This window comes from Amborella trichopoda, chromosome 9, assembly GCF_054954075.1.
Source record: "Amborella trichopoda isolate Santa Cruz 75 chromosome 9, AtrichopodaSantaCruz75HAP2 v2.0, whole genome shotgun sequence".
NCBI lineage: Eukaryota > Viridiplantae > Streptophyta > Magnoliopsida > Amborellales > Amborellaceae > Amborella > Amborella trichopoda.
This window is the reverse complement of record NC_142344.1, coordinates 25,085,105-25,107,655: the sequence shown is the minus strand read 5'-3', so window position 1 is coordinate 25,107,655 and position 22,551 is coordinate 25,085,105. Positions and strand designations below refer to the sequence as shown.

General features: G+C 34.9%; 1 protein-coding gene across 2 annotated transcripts; it reads right to left on the bottom strand.

Annotated features, from left to right (window-relative positions):
* Positions 1-668: 668 nt before the first annotated feature.
* On the bottom strand, positions 669-22,319 carry LOC18436500 (putative L-gulonolactone oxidase 6). Of its 2 annotated transcripts, none has more exons than XM_006846518.4 (3): positions 21,459-22,319; positions 17,598-17,853; positions 669-1,545 (listed from the first exon to the last, which is right to left on the bottom strand). In XM_006846518.4, the coding sequence occupies exons 1-3, from the start codon at positions 22,131-22,133 to the stop codon at positions 737-739; spliced, it is 1,740 nt and encodes a 579-aa protein (XP_006846581.3). In that variant the 5' UTR covers positions 22,134-22,319; the 3' UTR covers positions 669-736. The 2 variants fall into 2 exon arrangements, with proteins under 2 accessions (XP_006846581.3, XP_088704603.1); XM_088848477.1 differs by lacking the exon at positions 669-1,545 and adding an exon at positions 10,977-11,242 and having other exon boundaries at positions 21,459-22,313.
* Between the last annotated feature and the right edge of the window lie 232 nt (positions 22,320-22,551).

The following is a 22,551-nucleotide window of genomic DNA, read 5'->3' as shown; positions in this document are numbered from 1 at the left end:
GCGACAAACATTTGAGGCACCATGACTTGCTGCCTGAAGCGCAAGGGCCACAACGCTCTCGTGTAGGTCAAAATGTATGTAATGTAACACCCCACGCCACAAGGTGCCCATCATCCTCGTATGCAACCCAGTTCCATCTTCTTTGAATCAAATAGTAAATGCCCTTCAACCTAATAAATAAAAAAACCGTAAGTTTTCATATATATGGATGTTGGTTAACCAATGCCCTTACATTCCTTTTTCTTTCTTTTTGATCAGTTCAGCGGAATCGAAGTTAAGATACAGCGTTGCAAATGTCAACGGCTAAACACGTTGTCAAATTTGCTACCCTTCGGCCTTTCGAATTTTAGGCCTAGATTGAAGCGAAGCGAGTGCTGCGGCTTTAGTCACAGTTAGGTATGTTTCAAGTTGAGTCAACCAAAGCTTCGGCCTCTTTGGGTTAAGTATGTAAATATCTCTATCAAAGTATTTTTATTTTTGTTAAATTTTTTTTTAAAATTTTTTTATTATTTTCATCTATTTTATCTATAAATATTTAATTTATTTATATTAAATAATAAAAAAAAAATCTAAAGTCTTTCCATGAATTGATGTAAATATCGCAGTGTTTCATTTTCCGCACCAAACTAAAAAGACTCTCACGCTTATCTCAAGCTAAACCGCCATCATTGCTCAAGCCCCAAACCTCATGCCCACCGTCCTTTCATTCAAGAAATAGAAAACAACAAATTTTGACTTAGATTCGTGTGCACACTCGAGCATCCTTATAAACTTTACCAGGCCGACAAAAGTACTGTTTGGCGGGGGCACAATGAATGTCCTGTGAACAAATGCAAAGGCCTTCTAGCGCACACCCCTCCTTCACCACGCTCACTCCACCATTGATTCCTAACACTTGGTCGGTCCACTCGCTAGAGAACAACCCCATGGGATCATAATTCTTCTTCACCTTCAAAAACTCACCACCCATTGCATACTTCCTCATCACCCCATCAAAGGCCAAATTCCTATTCTTCCCCCAGTGCGGCAAACCCCCATACTTAAACAGTGCCATTTGTTCTATCTCCTCTACCACATCCTCATATAGCCTAGGCTTCATAGGATCTTTGCTCCTGTAGTAAGTGATATCCACATCAATGGCGTCCTCTTGCTTGCCTAAGTAAGCACTTGAGGCCTTAACATAGCGCATAAGGATCCCATTATATAGCTCCACTCCACACAAGCCCTTGGGCACCATGTCTCTTAGCATCTTCACGTCTATTATGAAATCCTTGGCATTTGAGAGCCCTATGCTGATTGTTGTTTGGTGGAAGAACTCTCCCTTCACTCTTGGATCCCACGGGCATGCTGAGAGCAGTGCATCGCGGGGACTGTCGAGGCAGCCACCCGAGGCTTGGAGACGGTGATGGCTACCGATGACAGGGTAACTAGTGAAGCTTACGTCGTTGTTCTTATATCCCAGACCAGTGTTCACAAGTGTGGCAACTTGGAGCTTTGCCATGGTGCATTTTGTATCTGCATCTCGCGTCAACTCCTGAGTCTCCTCTGCATATTAGGAAAGTAAGGTGATGTCAAGCGATAGGGATTAATCTCTTCCTTCTTTAATCCGATATTAGTTTTTGGTACATAGTATATTGATAAATACAAGAGTGATTGTGCAGAGCAATATTTCAAATCCCTCATCAGCCAGGTGGATCAGTCTTCTGGAAAACCAGCCAGATCAATGGATTTGCGATCCGGATTAGTGGATATAGCAGATTGGGCCAATTTGGCCTAAAATGATTCAAAAAAAAATTCAAAGATTTGTATAAGTATTATTTTTATGGATTTTAAAAAGCAAAATCAAGGTAGTACATTTTTTATTTTTATTATTTTATAAAAAAAAATAAATATTGATAGGTCATTTCCTGTTTGAGCTTCTGTATACTTTTATAAAAGTTTAGATACTAATTTTGTGAATTTTAGTGAAGAAATAAGGCAGAAAGATTGAGGATGGATGGGTTTTTATTATTTTTATATTTAAATTGAGCAATTTTAATGCACTCATATTGGTCCCCTCCTGGTCCCATGGCCACTCGGGCGGAACGGAACTGGCCAAGTTATTATTATTATGTTTTTTTCTTTTTAACATTTCTATCTATAGAGAATTGGGTATTTTCTATAAAACATGAGCATAAAGTTTTCATTGAGAATGAAAGTGGGGCAAATTTTCTTGAAAGCTTACCAAAATCGGACATTTGCATTTTATAAAAAAAGGTAGGTGAAAATTGAAAGTGGGGCTTCTTTTCTTTAAAATGCCCAGTTTTTCTCATTTGGTCGTCATTTTCCCTTGAGCTGTTATCAAATTTGCCTCGCTTCGGTCGAGGCCGGAGCTTTCGGATTTTAGATATAAACTGAAGAGAAGCGAAGCCTGGTGTTGTCATTTTGGTTAGATTCAGATTGCTTTGATCAAATTCGAATCTCTTCGCGTTTGCTTCGGGACTGCTTCAGCCAGCAAAGAAATAGTTATATAAATATATTATTAAAATTTTAATTTTTTTGAAAACTTAAAAAAGAATTATTTTATTTTTTTCTATTATTTGTATACATTTTATATATAAACATCTAGATTCTTATATTAAATTTTAAAAAAGTCTAAAGCCTTCCTCTGAATTAGTCCAAGCACCCAATTGTTTCATCTTTCTTACCAAACCAAAAAAGACTCCGAAACGAATTTGACAACATTGCTTGAGCGCATTAACCACGGTAATATGCCCCCATCATTGAGGGAGATTAGTTCAACATAAAGGATGTGCACAGCACTCTTGTGAGGCAAACTCTATAAAAGGCATTACAACGCTTTGTCACACATGCTCAGCTAGGCATTACAAGGCTTTGTCACACATGCTCAGCTACACATTATAACTCTCTCTCAATAAATATATATATATATATATATAGAGAGAGGGGAAAATGTTAATATAGAATCGAGGCTCTAAACAATCAAATTAGAGCCCACTTCAAAAATCTTATTAAAAGAAGATGTTTTGATGCCCAAATATTCTGATCGATCATCTCGACATCAAGATATATGGACATAAGAAAAAAATGGATTTCAATTTTCAAGATTTTCATGTTTTCATAGATCTGCTCAATGTACATTATTATCGAAGCTTGAAATTTTATAATTAGAGATGAAAATATATTGTAAGGCTATCACAAAGATTTCTAGTATTGAAACCATATTTCTCGACACTATTTGAAGGCGGGTTTTATTTTGATTGTTTAGAGCCTTGGCGCTATACAAATCACACCCATATATATATATGTATATATATATGGAAAAAGCTTGGGTGAGCCCACTAGCTCATGGAATAGTATAAGCCCATTCAATAAGGTTGCAACCTTAAACAATCCAATTAAGGTGCATCTCTAAATTTTATCATAACATAGAATTTTGGTGTAAAAAGTTATTAAGATTATCTCAAAATATATTTCTGCATCTAATTATAAAATTTTAAATTCCAAATATGGTCAAAATCAAGTACATCTATAAACATATGAAAATCTTGAAAATAGACAGTCTAGATAATGTATTGCAAGATACATTATTTCTGGAACTCAAAATCTTTTTTTTCCATATTCATGAATCTCATTGTCGAGATGATCAATTCGAAGGTATTTCAACATTAAAACAATCTTTTCCGATGGACTTTAAAAGCGTATTTGTAATTCTACATTTTTAAGGTTGCAACCATATACAATCTTTTTCATATATATATATATATATATATATAGAAAAATTCTTCCCAACGCCTATATGTGAAAATAAACAATGATTTCATCTACCTCTATCACCGTCCAAAGTTCATCGCACGGTCACGAATGTCTGATAGTGTTTCATTTTTCATTTTTTTTTCTATAAATCGAAATGACCTGAAATTTGGAGTGCATGTATATCTTAGTGAGGCACACCAAATAAAAATATAAACCAAATAATTCGTAAACCAAATTGACCAAAATACCCCCAAAAAGCTTTAGGGGTATTTTGGTCAATTATTTTCATGTAAAATATTTTTTTGATATTTTTCGTAGATTTGTCAATGTTTTATGACCACACGCTCTAAATTTCAAGTTATTATGATTTTTAATAAATAATAAAAAATGAAACACTACCAGACAATCGTGACCGTGTGATGAACTTTGGACGGTGATGAGGGTATGTGAAATCCCTATTCATTTTCGACTATATGCATTTTGTAGTATCTTCCATATATATATATGGAAAAAGTCTTGTACGCTCATGCGCCTACCGCTACAGTAAATGCCCAACGGCCCAGATCGAATCTAGGCCGATCTGACGGTCACGGTTGTTCGAGAGTGTTTGAATTTAACTTTTTTTTCTACAAATATGAATGATCTAAAATTTGAGGAGTGTGTATATATTAGTGAGGCACACCTAAAAAGAATATAAAAAAAATAATTCACAAATTATTTTTTACCAAAGTACCCTTGAAACATTTCAAGGGTATTTTGGTCAATTTATTTCATGTAAAATATTGTCTTGATATTTTCATAGATTTGGCTATTTTTTATGAATATACGTTCTAAATTTCAGATCATTCTGATTTATAAAAAAAAATGAAAAATAAAATACTATCGGACAACCTTGATCGTCAGATCGGCCCATATTCGATCTGGGTTGTTCGGCGCTTGCTGTAGCGGTAGACGAATCGGCGTATCGTAGCATATTCCATTTATATATATATATATATATGTATGTATGTGTGTATGTGTGTGTGTGTGTGTGTGTGTAGTCTATATAGAGCCTCAGCTCTATATAATTGGAACAAAACAATCTTGAAATTTTTTTGGTACAAGGAGGTCATAATTACTTGCAACTATCCGATGAGAAATTTGACAACCTAGGTGTGTCACAAAATTCAATAAATTTGTGTTTTGAAGTTTGAGCTTGGTCAATGGATTAAACACTAAAATCCAATTTCACATCTAATGGTCAAGATTAATTGTGACCACCTTATAGCAAAGGTATGATCTCATTTTATATTTTTCATATATATATATATATATATATTCTACTTTGTACCCAATCAACCCACCCGATTTCACATCTAACAGTCAATAATGATTATAACCTTCTTGTATCAAATGTAAATGATCTGGGAGAAGTTGTTGATGACTTAAATTGAGATAAATCTCTCTCCTTATTACCAATGCACCATATTATTGTGGTTTGCCACCTCATTTGATTGGTGCCCCCAACTGATCATATGCATGTATTGTAAATTTACAAGGCAAATAACTAATTAAGTAACATTCAAAATGAATCAAACCATGCTTTACTATGTTAGACTAAATAATACGAGTGTGTGATCTCTTCTATCATTGGTTCTTGTTTTATATACTTGTAGGATCAAGCTAGATGGTGCTTAGGTCACTTATGCAAAAACATATGTAAATATAGCTCCCGAGTTACTTCTGGTTTTTAAAAATTAATATTTGCAACTAAGTAAAATACATTGTTTCAAGATTTTGCAATTTGAATTTAGAATCAATGTTGATCCAATTCCTAGTTATAACCTAGAATCGATCCAAAATTGGTGGACTGACTTGGTTCCATTAGAGAACCTAGTGATTCTATTGGAGAACTAGGTGATTTGGATCACATGAATCACTCAATTTTAATGTTTTTATTTTTTATTAATAGAATTAAATTATTATTTAAATAGTTTTTCAAATTTCTTCTCGTGCTAGAAATCAATCTTGTAAAGCAATCCGAACGTCTGGTTTGCTAAACAGGACTAGATTTTCATATACCAATTAACTTGGCTGGTCTGGTTTTTAAAACATTGGTAAAAAGAGGTAAAAAGAAAATATATTATTTAAAGCGATGTCTTACCCACTTGTAGCCTTGATATCAAAAAAAATAGACAGGTGAGAAGTGCAATTGAACAATACATCTCAGATGTCAAAGAGAAGTAACGAGTGCCATTGAACAATACTTCTCAGTTATCCACCACTATTGACATCAGACAAGATCAGACGGTCTCAGAACTAGTACGATCATAATTATCGTTGGAGTTATGGCCTTTCAAGGCCTGGAGCACACAATTCTAGGATAATTCCTGGTCACAGTGCGAATGAATAAGAATGACTGACTCACCAAATATTAAGTAATAGGGATCTGGAAAGTTAAAACCACCTTTCACGAGGTTTGTATGGGGGGCCTTATTTGGAACCGTGAGGTTTGATTCTCTCCTCTAGTCATGGTTGATAAGAGCGCACCTCATGATTATGTGAGTCAAGGCAAGAGTATAGACTCTAAGAATGCCAATTAATATAGAATCCCTACAAGTGTGTGTGAAGTCTAGGAATAAAGAGGGCATGAGCGAGAACCCTGACCCCAAGTGTTCCCATAACATGTGAATATACAATGGAAAATGGTAACATGCCCTTCTAAGGTGTGCTCCATTTGAAAGAGTAATGCACATGTGTTACGAGATATGATTTCTCGCATCCGCAAGAGTGCATGTCCGTGGGGGTACACCTACAAGCCATTGTGAATCTGAGATCCAGTCATCTATTAGGTGAACATTGATAAGCTAATTGTGGATCTTGCCAAATTCAGTAAGACAGGTATTTTTTAGTTAGCTTGAGAAAATGCTTTAGGATTTTGGATCTAGCCAAGTGGAGAATGTTAGTGCCTGACTTCCTTTCTTAAAGGTTCCTAATTTACCTCTATATATTTTTCTATGAAGACAAACTAGTTTAATTAATAGAGAATAATTAAAAATAAATTTTGAGAACTTATTTTTTAAAAAGTATTTGAATACCAAATGAAGACAACCACACATATGGGGTATGTGACACCAAGTGGCTAATGGGTGCCACGTGGCCACCATATGGCTCCACGTCACCCCACTCGGATGATATGGGTGTGACATGGAGAGCATAGGGTAGCACACCCTTATTTGGTATTTGGATGAGAGATATATTTTTAGTGTAATTATGAGGCTAGGAATGTGTGTCGTCCTTCACATTTGTATGCTATTTAGGATCTATAGATTTTCCTGAGTTTGTGATTCATTGTCCAATAATATTATATATCTAAAAGCGTTTTTTTGAAGTGTTGATATTTTATTACACAAGTGTATGTGAGCTATGATACCAAGCACGAAAATATGACATCTAGTATGCAAACAATGACACTTAGAGAGAGAACCAAAGTTTGAAATTTAAATATTCAAGTGAGAGAGAGAGAGAGGTGGGATGACCCATCGAAAGCTTCATTTTCTTCATTTCAATCTTGTCATAAGTGATGAGGATGGATGGTGGTGGTTTGGCATAAAGCTTAAAGTTTCAAAATTCAAATTAAGATTCAATTTAATGAAAGGGAAATTTCCTAAAATTGGCTCAGATCATGTCTCATTTATTCCTTAACTCTGATGGTTTCTTTTTCGGGCATACTTCCTTTAGATTTGAATTCTCTTGGCTTTTAGAGAGATCTCTTATAAACCTAGCGGAGGAATTTTGGAAAGAAACAAAAGTAGATTGTTGAAAAAGATATCAGTTGACCAACAAATTCAAATGTTGAAAGACAAAATTTTGTATATAGATTGTTTGGGATGATGTACATTCTAAATTTTGAGTAGTGAGAGGTCAGATTGAGGAGCTGCATAATTTGTAGTTTATGGGAAACTTTCTAAATCAGGACCAAGTCAGAAATAGAAGTTTATGGGTAGCTACCTACAAGGAGCTACTTAGACTAGAAGAGATCCATTAGAGACAAAGATGTTGGGTGAAATTGTTGAAGGAGGGGGATAAAAACATGAAGTTATTCCATACTACTGCCAATGTTAGGAGAAGGGGCAATTCTATTCAAAATTTGAATATTCAAGGAGTAGATTGTGAAAATGGGCCAGCTTTAAAAATTATTTTGGTCAATCATTTTAAGCATGCCTTCATGGTGGATAATGAGATGAATCTGTCTATTTAAGAGACCAAACTTTTATGAAAGTACCCCTAGATCAAGCTATGTGGCTAGAAAAAAAATTCTAAGAACAAGAAATTAAGGAGCAGTTTTTGGTCATGGGAGCGATAAGGTCCTGGGGTCAAATGGATTCCCTGTAGCCTTCTTCCAAACATTCTGGGATCTTTTGAATGATGATCTTTTTCAATTGATGGTGGAATTTATGAAAGGGTCAGAATTAATGTAGTAATGAATTCCACTTTCATTGCTTTGGTCCCAAAGACATATGTTATTGAGGATGTGAAAGATATTTTGCTCATTAGGTTACTAAATAGTCTATATACAAAATTATTGCGAAGGTTCTTGCTAATAGACTGCGACAAGTGGTCTATCTGGTAATTAAATGCCCTGAATCAGCCTTTCTAAAAGATAGACAGATCATAGACAACATTTTGGTAGCCCAAAAATATGTACATTCTAGAATCAAGGAGAAAAAACCGGGCCTAATTTGTAAGATAGATTTTCAGAAGGCCTAAGATAAGGTCGATTGGAGAGTGCTTCAATGCCTTATGGGTAGAACGAGGTTTAAATTAAGGGGGAGGTTATGGATTGAGGGTTGCCTCTCATCTACTCATTTCTTAATACTATTGAATGGTAAAGCGATTGGTTTCTTCTGGGACTCTAGAGGACTGATACAAGGTGACCCCCTGTCACCTTTTTTTATACACCATGGTAGAAGAAAGTTTTATTGTGATGCTTAGAGGAGTTTCATCACAGGGTCTTATTCCAAAGATTAAGGTTGGGAATAATGGCTTGACTGTATCACATTTACAATATGCAGATGACACAATAATTTCTATGAATCAAATGTTATGGATATTAGTAGATTGTGCTTTTTTCTTAGGAGTATCAAACTAACAACTTGGCTGAAAGTCAATATCAATAAAACCAAGCTGATCGGCATTAGATGTTCTCAAACCATTGTTTTTAGAATGGTTGAACTGCTAGGGTACGGTGTAGAGAACATGCTATGTAGGAATCTAGTGATCCGTTTGGTGGACTCTAGGCCTCCAAGATCTATATGGGATGTAGTGGTAGAGAGGCTCCATAAGAAATTTTGTCTTTAGGAGGAAGATATACGCTTATTAAATCTACTGTATGCAATTTACCAGTTTACTTCATGTCTTTGTTTAGAATGCCAACATATATTGCTAGGGTATTAGAATGGCTTATGAGAAATTTCTTGTTGGGAGATGATGAAAAGAAGAAAAGACTTCATTATTTTAGTTCGGTAAAGGTGTATGCACCTATGAAAGATGGAGGATTGGGTATCTACAGATTGAATATTATGAATTTTGCCTTATATATTATGTGGTAGCGGAGAGTCCATACCCAACAAGATTATTTTTGGGCAAAAATCATGAGACAGAAATATGGCTTTGATCAGATCTATGGTATTATCAACAGCACAGGAAACACGGCTAGTCTTTCTCATATGTGGAGGGGGAATGATTCTAAGAGACCAATTTACTTAAAGCACTTCCGAAAAGTGGTGCGAAATGAGGAATCCTCACTATTCTTGTATGATTAATGGTTTGGAGTCTATCCTCTTAGATACCTCTTCCCTGAGTTGTTTTCCAAAGTCTTTAATCCATTAGCTTTGATGAATGAGGCTAGTGGGGATGTTATTCCTAACATTGTAGTCTATTCAATGCAGGTACATGAGATTGACAAATACCTTTATTCAAGAATATCAAACCTTGATGGAGATGTTAAACAACGTCTATCTTAATCCTGACAAAGATGATGTAGTGATTTGGGATCTCACAACCTCGGGGGATTTTTCTGTAAAATCAGCTTATGATCTCCTGTTTTTCGTGATAGATTTAGACAATTGGATCAGGGCTATTTCAGATGAAAAAACTTTATGTTTCTGTTAAAGTCCAATTATTTCTTTGGATCCTTTATCAAACTAAGCTAGCCACAGTAGATAATCTTAGGAAGCGAGGGATCAATATAACCAATGTATGTATCCCTTGTAAAGCAAGAGATGAGATTGCTCATCACTTATTCTTATCTTGTGCTTTCATCGTTGACCTTTGGGCTTGGGCTCGCCAGTGCATCAATCTATCCATACAAGTTCTAGAACATTGCAGGCGGCTCATTGCTCAATGGCTTTCCCTTGGAATCTCGAAGGTGGGCACTAACTTTTGGAGTTCTAATTGGGTAAGTGTCCTTTGGGTGTGTGGAAAGAGAGAAATGGAAGGGTGTTTGACAGGATTAACATAGAGCTGCCTACGGAAAAATCAAATATTATTTTGGTCTCAACTGCATATTGGTTTTCTTCTCATAAAGGTAGCGTCTCTACTCCTAAGAGTATTATCATCAATAACCCCCTAGCAATGGCGACATTGGGTGTCTCTAATACTAGCCGAAGGGCTGCCGTTTGGCCCTCACCTCCCCCAAACTTGGTCAAATTGAATTTTGGTGGTAGCAGTTTTGGTAATCCAAGCGCAACTGGCTTTGGCAAACTTATTAGAAATAATTTGGGCCGTAAATTATGGTCATATTTAGGTCCATGTGGTCTCTCTACTGCAAATGAAGCTGAGGCTCGCAGTTTGCTGGAGGGCCTGAAACTACTTCTTAGATGGGGAGGCGGTAAGATCATTGAAGCGACTCAGCGAATGTTATAGCTTGGAGTCGAGAAGAATTCAATGTTACATGGAGGTTAATATCATTGTTTCATGAAATTATGGATAATCTGTCGATATTGCGACATTGTTACCAAGGTGATAGACTACAGACGATCTATCATCTTCTGTATTTTCATGTAAAACTTGTAATTTTCCTTTGGTTTTAATAGAAAGTTTGTGTTAACATTCCAAAAAAAAAAGAAAAGGTTAGAGGGGATAACAGTGTGATAAATATGATAGTTATTGTATGTATGGTATAGCTAGGATTGAACCCTCTTTTACCCTTTTGATCTCTTAAATCAATAGCTCAAATATAATCACAAAAAGCTTCCACAATTGAAGCTCTATATAAGACATTAAATATTAGCATTTTACATGCCTTTTAGTGCGAGAAAAAGAGACCTAGAGAGACATACCTTCCCTTCCCCCATGCCAAAAAAAAAATCTTCATGTCTTGAGTTTTTCCATGTATTGTTATAGAGATAGTGAGGCGAAGAGAGATATACCCTATCACCAATGGAGCCAGCTTGAAGATTACTTCAAACGCAATCTATCATCTTCATTTGGCCATCTTTTCTTGCTGTAAATTCATCCATAATATCAAGGTAATCCCCTTTGTGTGCTTCTTTGAGTTACTTTAAGTTGATCATTCCATACTTCATTGACTTGCCCACATTCCTAGTTCATTGTATCTCTCACTTTGGCATAGTTTTTATTAAATTTTTATTAGTTCTTTATGACTGAAATTTTCTGAGATTTCTTATTATATCAGTGAGCTAATTTGCCTCTTAGTATACTTAGAAAGCCATATTTAATAATTGCTATTGTGTCAAAATATTTCTAAGCACTAGCTTGAACATTTCCATGCCTTAGTCTCTCATTTGGCTATTGTAATTATCATATCTCTTGCTCCAACAAACATATATTTGTCACTTTTCTACATGAGGTTCTAAGAGCCCTTCGGTCTTGAGTCAAATATAATTTAAGCTACTTTTCATGTGGATCTAAGCTTCTTGATGTGTGGTTCTCATATGTGATTAAATTTGATCCATTATCATGCACTATTGGGAGTGGACATAAAAAAAGGTTATAATTAAATCCTTAGAGGTGATCTAGGTCAATTGAGCATTTTAATTACCTTGCTATGCCTTTTGGTTAAGTGCACACATTTGGTTTATTGTCATGCAATTGGAGAATGAGTTTGAGAAATGGTTTGTACTTAATGCTTATGTAAGTTAAGTGTATGTTTTATAAGTATTTGTATAAGGTACAGTCCAATGTATTAAGTATCCTAGTTATGTAATTTTTCTCAATCTTCATAGACTTTACTTGACTGTGAGTTGTCTTGGGATCGAGTTGAAGTCATTTTTATGTTATTGGGATGAATGTAATGAATATTTTGATGTTAATGTATATATATATATATATATATATATATATATATATATATATATATATATATATATATATATGGAAAAACCTAAAAAACGCCTATAGATAAAATGCTATAATATTTTGCCACCGTCATAGACTTGTTATGTCCATGGCAATTTATTGAACAGACTCGCAACAGATGGCTGGTTCCATGTGAATTTTTTACTTCCACAGACTTAGTCTATTCGTGACGGCACCGCCACGGACATGCTAGGTCCGTAGAGGTCAAAAAATGTACGCCGCCCATAGGCAAAAACATTGTTCATTTTTTGATGGTGATGAGTCTATGGGTGAAAACACTGTTCATTTTCACCCATATACGTTGTGTAGATGCTTCTTATATATATATATATATATATATATATATATATATATATATATATATATATATATATATATATATATATATATATATATATATATATATATATATATAAGAAAATTCTTCTCAACGCTTATAGGCGAAAATGAACATTGATTTCGCCTACCCTCATCACCATTCAAAGTTCATCGCACAGTCACGATTATTTGGTAGTGTTTTATTTTTCATTTTGCTTTTAAAAATCGGAATGATCTGAAATTTGGAGCATATAGACATATTAGTGAGGCGCACCTAAATACTCCTAAAATGTTTTGGTGTTTTGGTATTTTAGTCAATTTATTTCATTTAAAATATTTTTTTTGATATTTTTCTAGATTGGCCTATTTTTTATGAACACACTTTCCAAATTTTTGATCATTATGATTTGTATATAAAAAATGAAAAATGAAACCCTACTAGACAATCATGACAGTATGATGAACTTTGAACGGTGATGAGGGTAGGAGAAATCGCTGTTCAATTTCGCCTATAGGCGTTTTGTAATATCTTCCATATGTATGTATGCATGTATGTATGTATGCATGGATGTACGTATGTATGTATATAAACACTGTTTATTTTCACCCATAGGCATTGTGTAGATGCTTTATATATCTATATATATTCTGTACGCACCCATGTGCGTATTGCTACAGTAAACGTCTAACGACCCAGATCGAATTTGCACCGATCTGACGATCACGGTGTCCAAGAGTGTTTGAATTTTAATTTTTTTTCTACATACTGGAATGATCTGAAATTTGGAACATGTGTACATTTTAGTGAGGCGCACCTAATAAAAATATAAAACAATAATTCGTGAAAACAATATTGATCAAAATCCCCCTGAAGCTTTTCAAATGTATTTTGGTCAATTTATTTCATGTAAAATATGTTTTTGATATTTTTCATAGATTCGCCTATTTTTTATGAACACATGCTCCAAATATCATATCATTCCGTTTAGTAGAAAAAAAATGAAAAATAAAATACTATCAAACATCTGTGATCATCGTATAGGACGATCACGGTGTCAGAGAGAGTTTGAATTTTAATTTTTTTTCTACATATTAGAATGATTTGAAATTTGGAGCCTGTGTACATCTCAATGAGCGCACCTAATAAAAATATAAAAAAGAAATTCGTGAAAACAATATTGATCAAAATACCCCTGAAGCCTTTCAAATGTATTTTGGTCAATTTAGTTTATGTAAAATATGTTTTTGATATTTTTTATAGATTCGCCTATTTTTTATGAACACATACTTCAAAATTTCAGATCATTCTATTTCGTAGAAAAAAAATGAAAAATAAAGCACTACGGGACATCCGTGATCATCAGATCGGCCCAGATTCGATCAGGGTCGTTCGGCTTTTACTATAACGGTACACGAATCAGTGTACCGTAACATATTATATATATATATATATAAGATACTACAAAACGCCTATAAGAAAAAATGAACAGTGATTTCGCCTACCCTCAGCACCGTCCAAAGTTCGTCGCACGATCATGATTGTCAGGCAGTGTTTTATTTTTCAATTTTTTTCTACAAATTGGAATGATCTGAAATTTGGAGTGTGTGTTCATAAAAAATAGACGAATCTATGAAAAATATATTAAAAAAATATTTTACATGAAATAAATTTACCAAAATACCCCTAAAAATTTGTAAGGGTATTTTGATCAATTTCCTTTGCACGAATTAATATTTTTATATTTTTATTAGGTGCGCCTCACTAGGATGTACACACTTTTCAAATTTCAGATCATTCTTATTTATAGAAAAAAAAAATATGAAACACGACTAAATAATCATGACCTTATCAATGAACTTTAGACGGGGATGAGGGTAGACAAAATCACTGTTTATAAGCATTGGGAATAATTTGAAACACTACTGGACAATCGTGACCTTGCAATGAACTTTGGACGGTGATGAGGGTTGACAAATCACTGTTCATTTTTGCCTATAGACGTTGGGAAGATTTTCATATATATATATAGGAAAGGCTTCTGTGAGCCAAAGGGCTCACAAGAAAAAATGACCCTAATAGCCCAGATTGAATCTGAGCCGATCTAACGATCACGGATGCCCGATATTGTTTGAATTTTAATTTTCTTTTACAAGTTCAACTAACTTAAAATTTTAGATGTGTGTTGATAAAAAATAGGTGAATATTTAAAAAATATTTTACATGAATAATAATGACCAAAATACCCCCATAAATGTTTTAGGGTATTTTGGTCATTTTTAATTTTATAAATTATTTTTTTTATATTTTTATTAAGAGCATCTTGATGAGAAAAATATTTACCTAAATTTCAAGTGATTTGGATTTGTAGAAAAAATATTAAAATTCAACCACTCTCAACCATTAGATCGGCCCTTTTCTAATCTAGGCCATTGGGCTTATACATTATATGAGCTCGTGGGCTCACCCTAGCGTCTTCCACACACACATATACAAATATATATATATATATATATATATATATATATATATATATATATATATATATATATATATATATATATATATATATAGAAAAAGCTGGGATTAGCCCACTTGCTCATATGAACATATGAGCTCAACGGCCACGATTGAATCTACGCCGATTTGACGTTCACGGATATCCGGTAGTGTTTGAATTTTATTTTATCTTTTAAAAATATAAATCACTTGAAATTTTAGGTATGTGTTCTTCTCAACAAGACACACCTAATAAAAATATAAAACAAATTATTCTGACAAAAACTGACATAAATACCCCTTGAAAATTTTTGGGGGTAATTTGGTCAATTTATTTATTGTAAAATATTTTTTTGATATTTATAAAAGATTCAAGTAATTTGGATTTCTAAAAAAATAAATAAAATTCAAATACTACTAGACATCCGTAATCGTCAGATCGGCCTAGTGGGTTAACCCTAACTTTTTCCTATATATATATATATATTATTCGTGAAAAAAAAGTGATCAAAAACCCCCCAGAAACTTTTCAGGGATATTTTAGTCAATTTATTTCACATAAAATATTTTTTTTATATTTATCAAAGATTCACCTATTTTTGATGAACACACGCCTAAAATTTCAAGTGATTTGGATTTTTAGAAAATAAAATAAAATTCAAATACTACCGCACATCCATGATCGTCAGATTGACCCCGATTCAATATGCGCCGTTGGGCTCATATATTCATATGAGTTAATGGGCTAATCCCTCAGCTTTTTCCATATATATATATATATATATATATATATATATATAGGAAAACACTACGCAACGCCTATAGGCGACAGTGAATAGTGATTTTACCTACCTTCATTACCGTCTAAAGTTCATCGCGCGGTCACGATTGTCCGTTAGTATTTTATTTTTCAGTTTATTTTACAAATCGAAATGATCTGAAAATTGGAGCATGAATTCATCAAAAATAAGGGAATCTTCAAAAAATATAAAAAAAAATATTTTACATGAAAACAATTGACCAAAATACCATCAAAATATTTTGGGGGTATTTTGGTCAATTTGTTTTGAGGATAATTGCTTTTATATTTTTATTAGATGCGTCTCAGTAAAATGTACATACCCTCCAAATTTCAGGTCATTCTGATTTGTAGAAAAAAAAAAACACTACCGGACAATAGTGACCAAGTGATGAACTTTGGACGGTGATGAGAGTAGGTGCAATCACTGTTCATTTTTTCCTATAGGCATTTCGTAGTGATTTCCATATAACAGTGATTTCGCCGAACCCCGTCACTATCCAAAGTTCATCGTGCGGTCACGATTGTCCGATAGTGTTTTACTTTTTTTTTACATATCAGAATGGCCTAAAATTTGGAGCGTCTATTCATCAAGAATAGGAAAATCTTCAAAAAATATGAAAAGAATATTTTACATGAAAAAATTGACTAAAATACCCCCGAAAATTTTTGGAGGTATTTTGATCAATTTTTTTTTAACGGTTAATTTTTTTAATATTTTTATTAGATGCGCCTTAGTAAGACGTACATACCCTTCAAATTTCAAGTTATTTCGATTTGTAAAAAAAAAATGAAAAATAAAACATTACCAAACAATCGTAACCGCACGATGAAATTTAGATGGTGATGAAGGTAGGTGAAATCACTATTCATTTTCACCTTTAGGTGTTGACAAGACTTTTCCTATATATATATATATATATATATATATATATATATATATATATATATATATATATTTATATGGAAGATACTGGAAAACAGCTATAAGCGAAAATAAATAGTGATTTTGCCTACCCTCATCACCATCAAAACTTCATCGCACGATCACAGTTGTTGGGTAATACTTTAATTTTCATTTTTTTTTTTTTAACTCGTCTGAATGATCTGAAATTTGGCATGTGTGTACATCTTAGTGAGGCGCACCTAATAAAAATATGAAAAAAAATAATTCATAAAATATAAATTGACCAAAATACTCCCATAAATTTGTAGAAAAAAAAATGAAAAATTGATATACTACCAGACAACTGTGACTATGCAATGAAGTTTGGATGGTAATGAGGGTAGGTGAAATCATTGTTCATTGTTCATTTTCGCTTACAAGCGTTGGGAAGAGATTTTCTATATATATATATATATATATATATATGAAGATCGGACTAGTCACTGAACTGTTGAGGTGTCTGGTCCAATCAAAAGTAATTCGATAGCCAACTAATTGTACCATATTTTAAAAATTATAAAAACAAAGAATAATATTAAATATATTAAAATATATCTCAACTTTGTTTAGTCATTTAGACCAAGAATAACTGAATATTTCGATGTACTAAAACTAGTCAATGACTAGTTTTGATTGGTCTTTGATAAATTAAATTTTTTTTTCAGATAAGACCAGCCAAGGCACTGGTCCACAGTCCGACAGGAAGGATTGAGTGGTCCGATCTAGCCTTGAAAACCGAATTCAGTAGGATAGCGTCAAATAATTCATTAAAGGGACTTCTAAAAGTGAGGATTCCCATTTCACTTCACTGCACTTCACTTGACTAACCGAATCGAAGACTTGCTTTCTAAACTACCAAAAAATGGCGAAAAAATTAAGAGAAAACAAAAATTGTCTTTTTTATAAAGAAAAGTACTTACCACTAGACCTGAGGAGGACCAGTTCCAAGGTAAGTGTGGAGCGAAAGCCCATAAAATCGATGTTTCCAATACCAGATGCATTCATAGTGACCCGGTCATCCACCTTGTAAAGCACTTTGCGCTGACTCGGATACCACGTTATGTCCCCGAATTCATGTTGCGTCCCAAAGCTACTCACCATGTCCTCCAAGTCCAAGTCACTTCTCAACGAGTTGGTGATGGATCGCATGAATAAGGGTTGCAATTTTAGTGTCACCTACAATACCAATGCTCATCATGTTGTCATAGCCTCCATATGGACTATAATTGTACTTGCCCAATATTTTCACATCTTTCCTTCAGGACCTGGTCAGGACTCCAAAAACTAGCAACTACAACTGGTTAAAAGTGTTGTCGATTCTTGTTACTTGAAAATAAATATCATTTGGTTTTTATAGTATGTTGAAATCTCTCATGATATGACAAGGTATATATTTTAAGGATGTGGTTACCATGCGGGCAGCCCACACGGTAACTCCCCATCACCGCCGTCCATCATCAACCTCCAACAAGTTGGACGGTGGGGATGAGGACCTATCGTGACAGCTGCCTGCATATAAACTTTTTTCCATATTTTAATAGCTATAATTGTTGGCCGCATATAAAAATTTTTCCATATTTTAATCGCTATAGTTGTGTGGGTCAAAATCATAAAAGAGAAAGATTGGCCCTCTTCCCTAAATTGATTTTAGATGGATTTAGAAGTAACCTTAGTTTTATTTTCTCTTATAATCCATGAATTTGCAGCTCAAATAATACTGCATTTCTAAATTATGTTTTTAAGTCACCTAAGGTTTGTTAGGGTTTGTGGGCTACATGGGTCAGGCGGGTTTAGGATTTGGTATTTGGGTTTTGCATTCTCAAACGACCTCCTCAAAGGTAATCAAAAGTCTATTTTATAGCCAAAACTAGCCAAAGTCAAGAGGGAGAGGTTTGGATTAAATCTTGAGCGATTTTGGTTTAATGGGGCAAAGCGCATCACTAAGCCTAATGCAGGCGCTTTGTAGCGCACCCCGTAGTGCTAAGCCACAGTCACTTTCGGTTAGTGCTGGGGACCGCGCTGAGTTTGATGCTAGTGGTCTAATCGAAATCAGATGCTTGTCATGACTCCTGTTTTCTAGCTTTCTAGCTTATGTCCTGCCCATTTTGAGGTTGCAGTTTCTTAGAATAGGATATTTACGATATTTGAAATATCTAAAGAATATTTAAAAAATATTCTAAGCGTAGATTATGGTTTGGAAGTAGAGTACCATCCAATGTGTCCTATGGTTCACTAGGAAAGTGTGCTTCAGGATTCAACAGTTATTGGAAAATGTACACTATACACTTTGTAGTACTTGTATTATACATCTTTTTGGTAGTTTAGTATAGGATAATTCTGGAATATTAAGGGCACGTTTTAATGATTTTATTTGGAATATATTATCTTATCTAGAATTAATATACTCAGCGTAATATTATTTTGTACTTGTTTGGTATTCATCTTGTATTATGTACATTTAATTATTTAATGTTTTTGGTGAATTCCAGTTGTGATTAGTTTTTTTTAGCAAAAAAAAAAGTGATTTTAGCAAATTATATTAAATAAAGTAAAAACAACTTTTCAAAAAAATAAATTCATTTGTAAATTTTTCTTTAGGTTCATATCAAATAACATTTCAATAGATACGGTCAAGGAACAGACGTTATCATAAATAATTTTATTAAAAAAAGTGAATTACCAATGGTTGTGAATTCATCCACACAAACCCTAAATGCAATTTCTACAATGATTCATATCTCCTTTTATGGGTGGAGACATTACGTCAAACCCTGAATGGCCGAAATGGAATACAATCCCTCTTTTTTATATTAGAAGACTCACTGAGTTGTCCCTAAGGGGGCAATGTACCGGGTGGTCCGAGTCCCTAAAAAGTTAAGGCTGGATACAAAATGTGGCTTGAGGGCCACACCAGGGCTAGGCCAAGGGCCGGGCCGGGCTAGGCCAGGTCACGCTAGCACAAGGGCCATGATAAGGCTTGCCCTGTTTCGCTCAGGCTCTCATTTTTTTAAAATTTTTTTATTTTTATTTTTTTATATATCTTGACCAAACCCAACTATAGTTTTTTTGGCATGGTCAAGGCCGAGCAGAGCTTTGGCCGGCCCCACATAAAGCAAGGGACGGCCACGGCCAGCTTGCCAAACCCGTTATCCAATTTTGAAGCTCGGGAGTTTTGGAACGACCCATGCTGGGGCAAGCTCGTGCCGACCATGCTGCCTTTGAACCTCGGTCGTCGTGAATGGCGTCGCTTGCACAGTGATTGACCTGAGACCGCAGGACTCAAAAGCACAACCAGGGCTTTCCTCATAGAAATTCAAATTATTACTACACAATCCATTGTTTACTCACATAGGCCATCCTACCAACTGAACAGTGTTCAAAACGCGTTTATTTATTACCTTGCTCTTCTTTCAACATCATTGATCACCTGCCCTTAAACCCGTGCTCGTGAGTCGTGACTAAACCACTTATGCACGCAAACCAAGAAAGATCAAGCGATCATGTCTCCATGCGTGATCAATATTGTAAAGAGGCGCTACTTTTTTTTATGTTTTTTTTTTACCAAAAAGCGGCGCCACTTTCAAACCCACAATTTGGGTAAATCCACATTTTAAGAATGGGAATGGGACCCTAAATAGCCAAGGCAGATGTCCGAGCCCAATTGGATTGGTGGGGCCTATTGTTTAAATCGCAATCTGGATTGGTTTTAGTCGATTATTTTAAAAATTAGAATATAAATAAAATAGTTATTTAAGAGGTGGGGATCTAAAAGACCTTAAAAATTATTATATAGATAAAAATATATTTTTAAGAGGTGATGATCTTTGACCTAAAAAATTATTAGACAAGCTTAAAAAAAAACATAAATATAAAAAAAAAAATTTTAGAGGAGAACAGCTTGCCCGTTCAATCCTCTATTCTCAATCAAATTGGCCAACATAAAACGTTCAATCCTCTATTCTCAATCAAATTGGCCAACATAAAACGTGTTCGGTCCCCAATTCCCATTCAAATTGGCCATACCAATGAAAAATGACCTATTTTAAAAATTTAAGGGATCTCAAATATTGTGGGGAATAGGGTGTTCTCTACCTACCTCAAATAGTAATCCAACGAACGTACTCGAGGCGACCTAAAAAACTCGTACCCTTTTAAGTTGGCCCAGTGATTTTTAAAACTATAAAAAGATTGCATACAATGAGACCAATATCTAAATGTCAAAAAATGTTGGGCATTTTAAAAGTCTATCTTAACAAAACACTTTATTTTTTATACAAAAAAGTTAAATATGGACAATAAAAAATGAGTAATAATCCTATGAGATCCTCTCACACTTATATATATAGAACATCAAAATATCGCAATTAAATTTGATATAAATCTCTAAAATAATTATCACATGGTTTGAGACTTAATTTTTTTAAAACTTTATATCAAATTTAATGGTGATCATTTAAAATCCTACCCACAAAAATATAAAAAAATATCTTAAAACCATGATTCAAATAATATCCATATCGTTTATTTAATAGCGATTATGCTTGGGGTCGCTGGCAATAAGTGTCTCATCGGTAGACGGCCGACAATGGGATGATGGTGGAATTAAGTGTGTTGTCTGTCCCACTCCCCTTCCCTCCACAATCGTCAAAGCATTAAAAGCAGAGCAATGACCTCATCAGAACCCCATCAACATGGTCATATTCGTACTTTTCACCAACGAAGTCGATTTCCTATACGTAATGATAACATTAATATGACAATAAAAGTTAAATTTCACATACCTGAGATATAACTCCAAGAACACCAAGTGAAACTTTAACTGCATTCATCTGAGGATTATCCAGATTTAGCGACCGAATCTTGGCGTAACCTTCTTGTGGGCTTGCAGGCGTGACCAACCTCATGCCCACCACATAATCATGGACTGCACTCCCCTTGTCCCACAATGAACTACCATGAGCCCCGGTGCCGAGCATCCCGCCAACTGTAAGTCCCCACCAGTAGGGTGTGTAGGGCAGCGCCAGCCCTGCCGTGGCCGCCTCCTGGATCACTTCCCTCAATGTCACTCCACTCTCCACCATCATCAGCATTGTGGTTGGATCCACTCGTATCGTAGTGTTTAAAAACAGCGTGCTGATTACTAGGCCCGTGTTACCATCGGGGCACACGAGCTTGGGGATGCTATGTGAGTAGCGTGTGACCACCTTCACCTTCTGATTATTTTTCACCGCCATGGCCACCGCTGCCACCAGTTCTTGCTCCGATGTTGGGTACACAACTTCGGCTGCTCGACAAACAGAGCGGTCAGGAAATGTGCCATAAGAACTGGTAACCGTGCAGTTTTGCGTTGTGCCAGACATGCATTTCACGATGTCGTCTGGTGGGCTTCCCCGTGCCCTCAAAACCATTGGCAAAACACATTGCCACCAAAGAACCAAACGCCATTTCTTTCTCATCGATCCACTGCGAGATACAAGACACAGTTGGGATTGGAGCACTTGGGTTGGTGGTTAGGGTGTTCAAGGATCAGTTATTTGCTTGAACTAGGTCCCCTGCAAGTAATGCTTGGGGAACAGTCTAAATTTGGATTTCGAGTGGGAGCTTTTAATGAGAATGAAAGGGTTCATGCTTGTGCCTTACTTAATTATCAGTTTGGTGGTAGTTAATGGATGGTTGTAAAGGCGTGGTCTTGCCTGATGTACGGCACCTGTCATTCATTGAATAGGCACTCTTTGAAGGCAAGTTGCTCGATCAGGGAAAGCCAACTCATTTGGCAAATTTAGCGTCACGGTTGCCCCAAATTTAAAATATGTGAGTGACGAAAGCCATGTTACAATCTTTTCTTCCTCCAGCAAATGCCCTTTTTGACTCTAC

Excerpts from the sequence above, each read along its gene's own strand:
- LOC18436500 (XM_006846518.4), bottom strand. The coding sequence starts at position 22,133 with ATGAGAAAGAAATGGCGTTTGGTTCTTTGGTGGCAATGTGTTTTGCCA. Across the intron at positions 17,854-21,458 it reads TTCTTGGAGTTATATCTCAG|GTGACACTAAAATTGCAACC; the intron begins GTATGTGAAATT and ends TTGGTATTGTAG. Across the intron at positions 1,546-17,597 it reads GGTCCTCCTCAGGTCTAGTG|AGGAGACTCAGGAGTTGACG; the intron begins GTAAGTACTTTT and ends CCTAATATGCAG.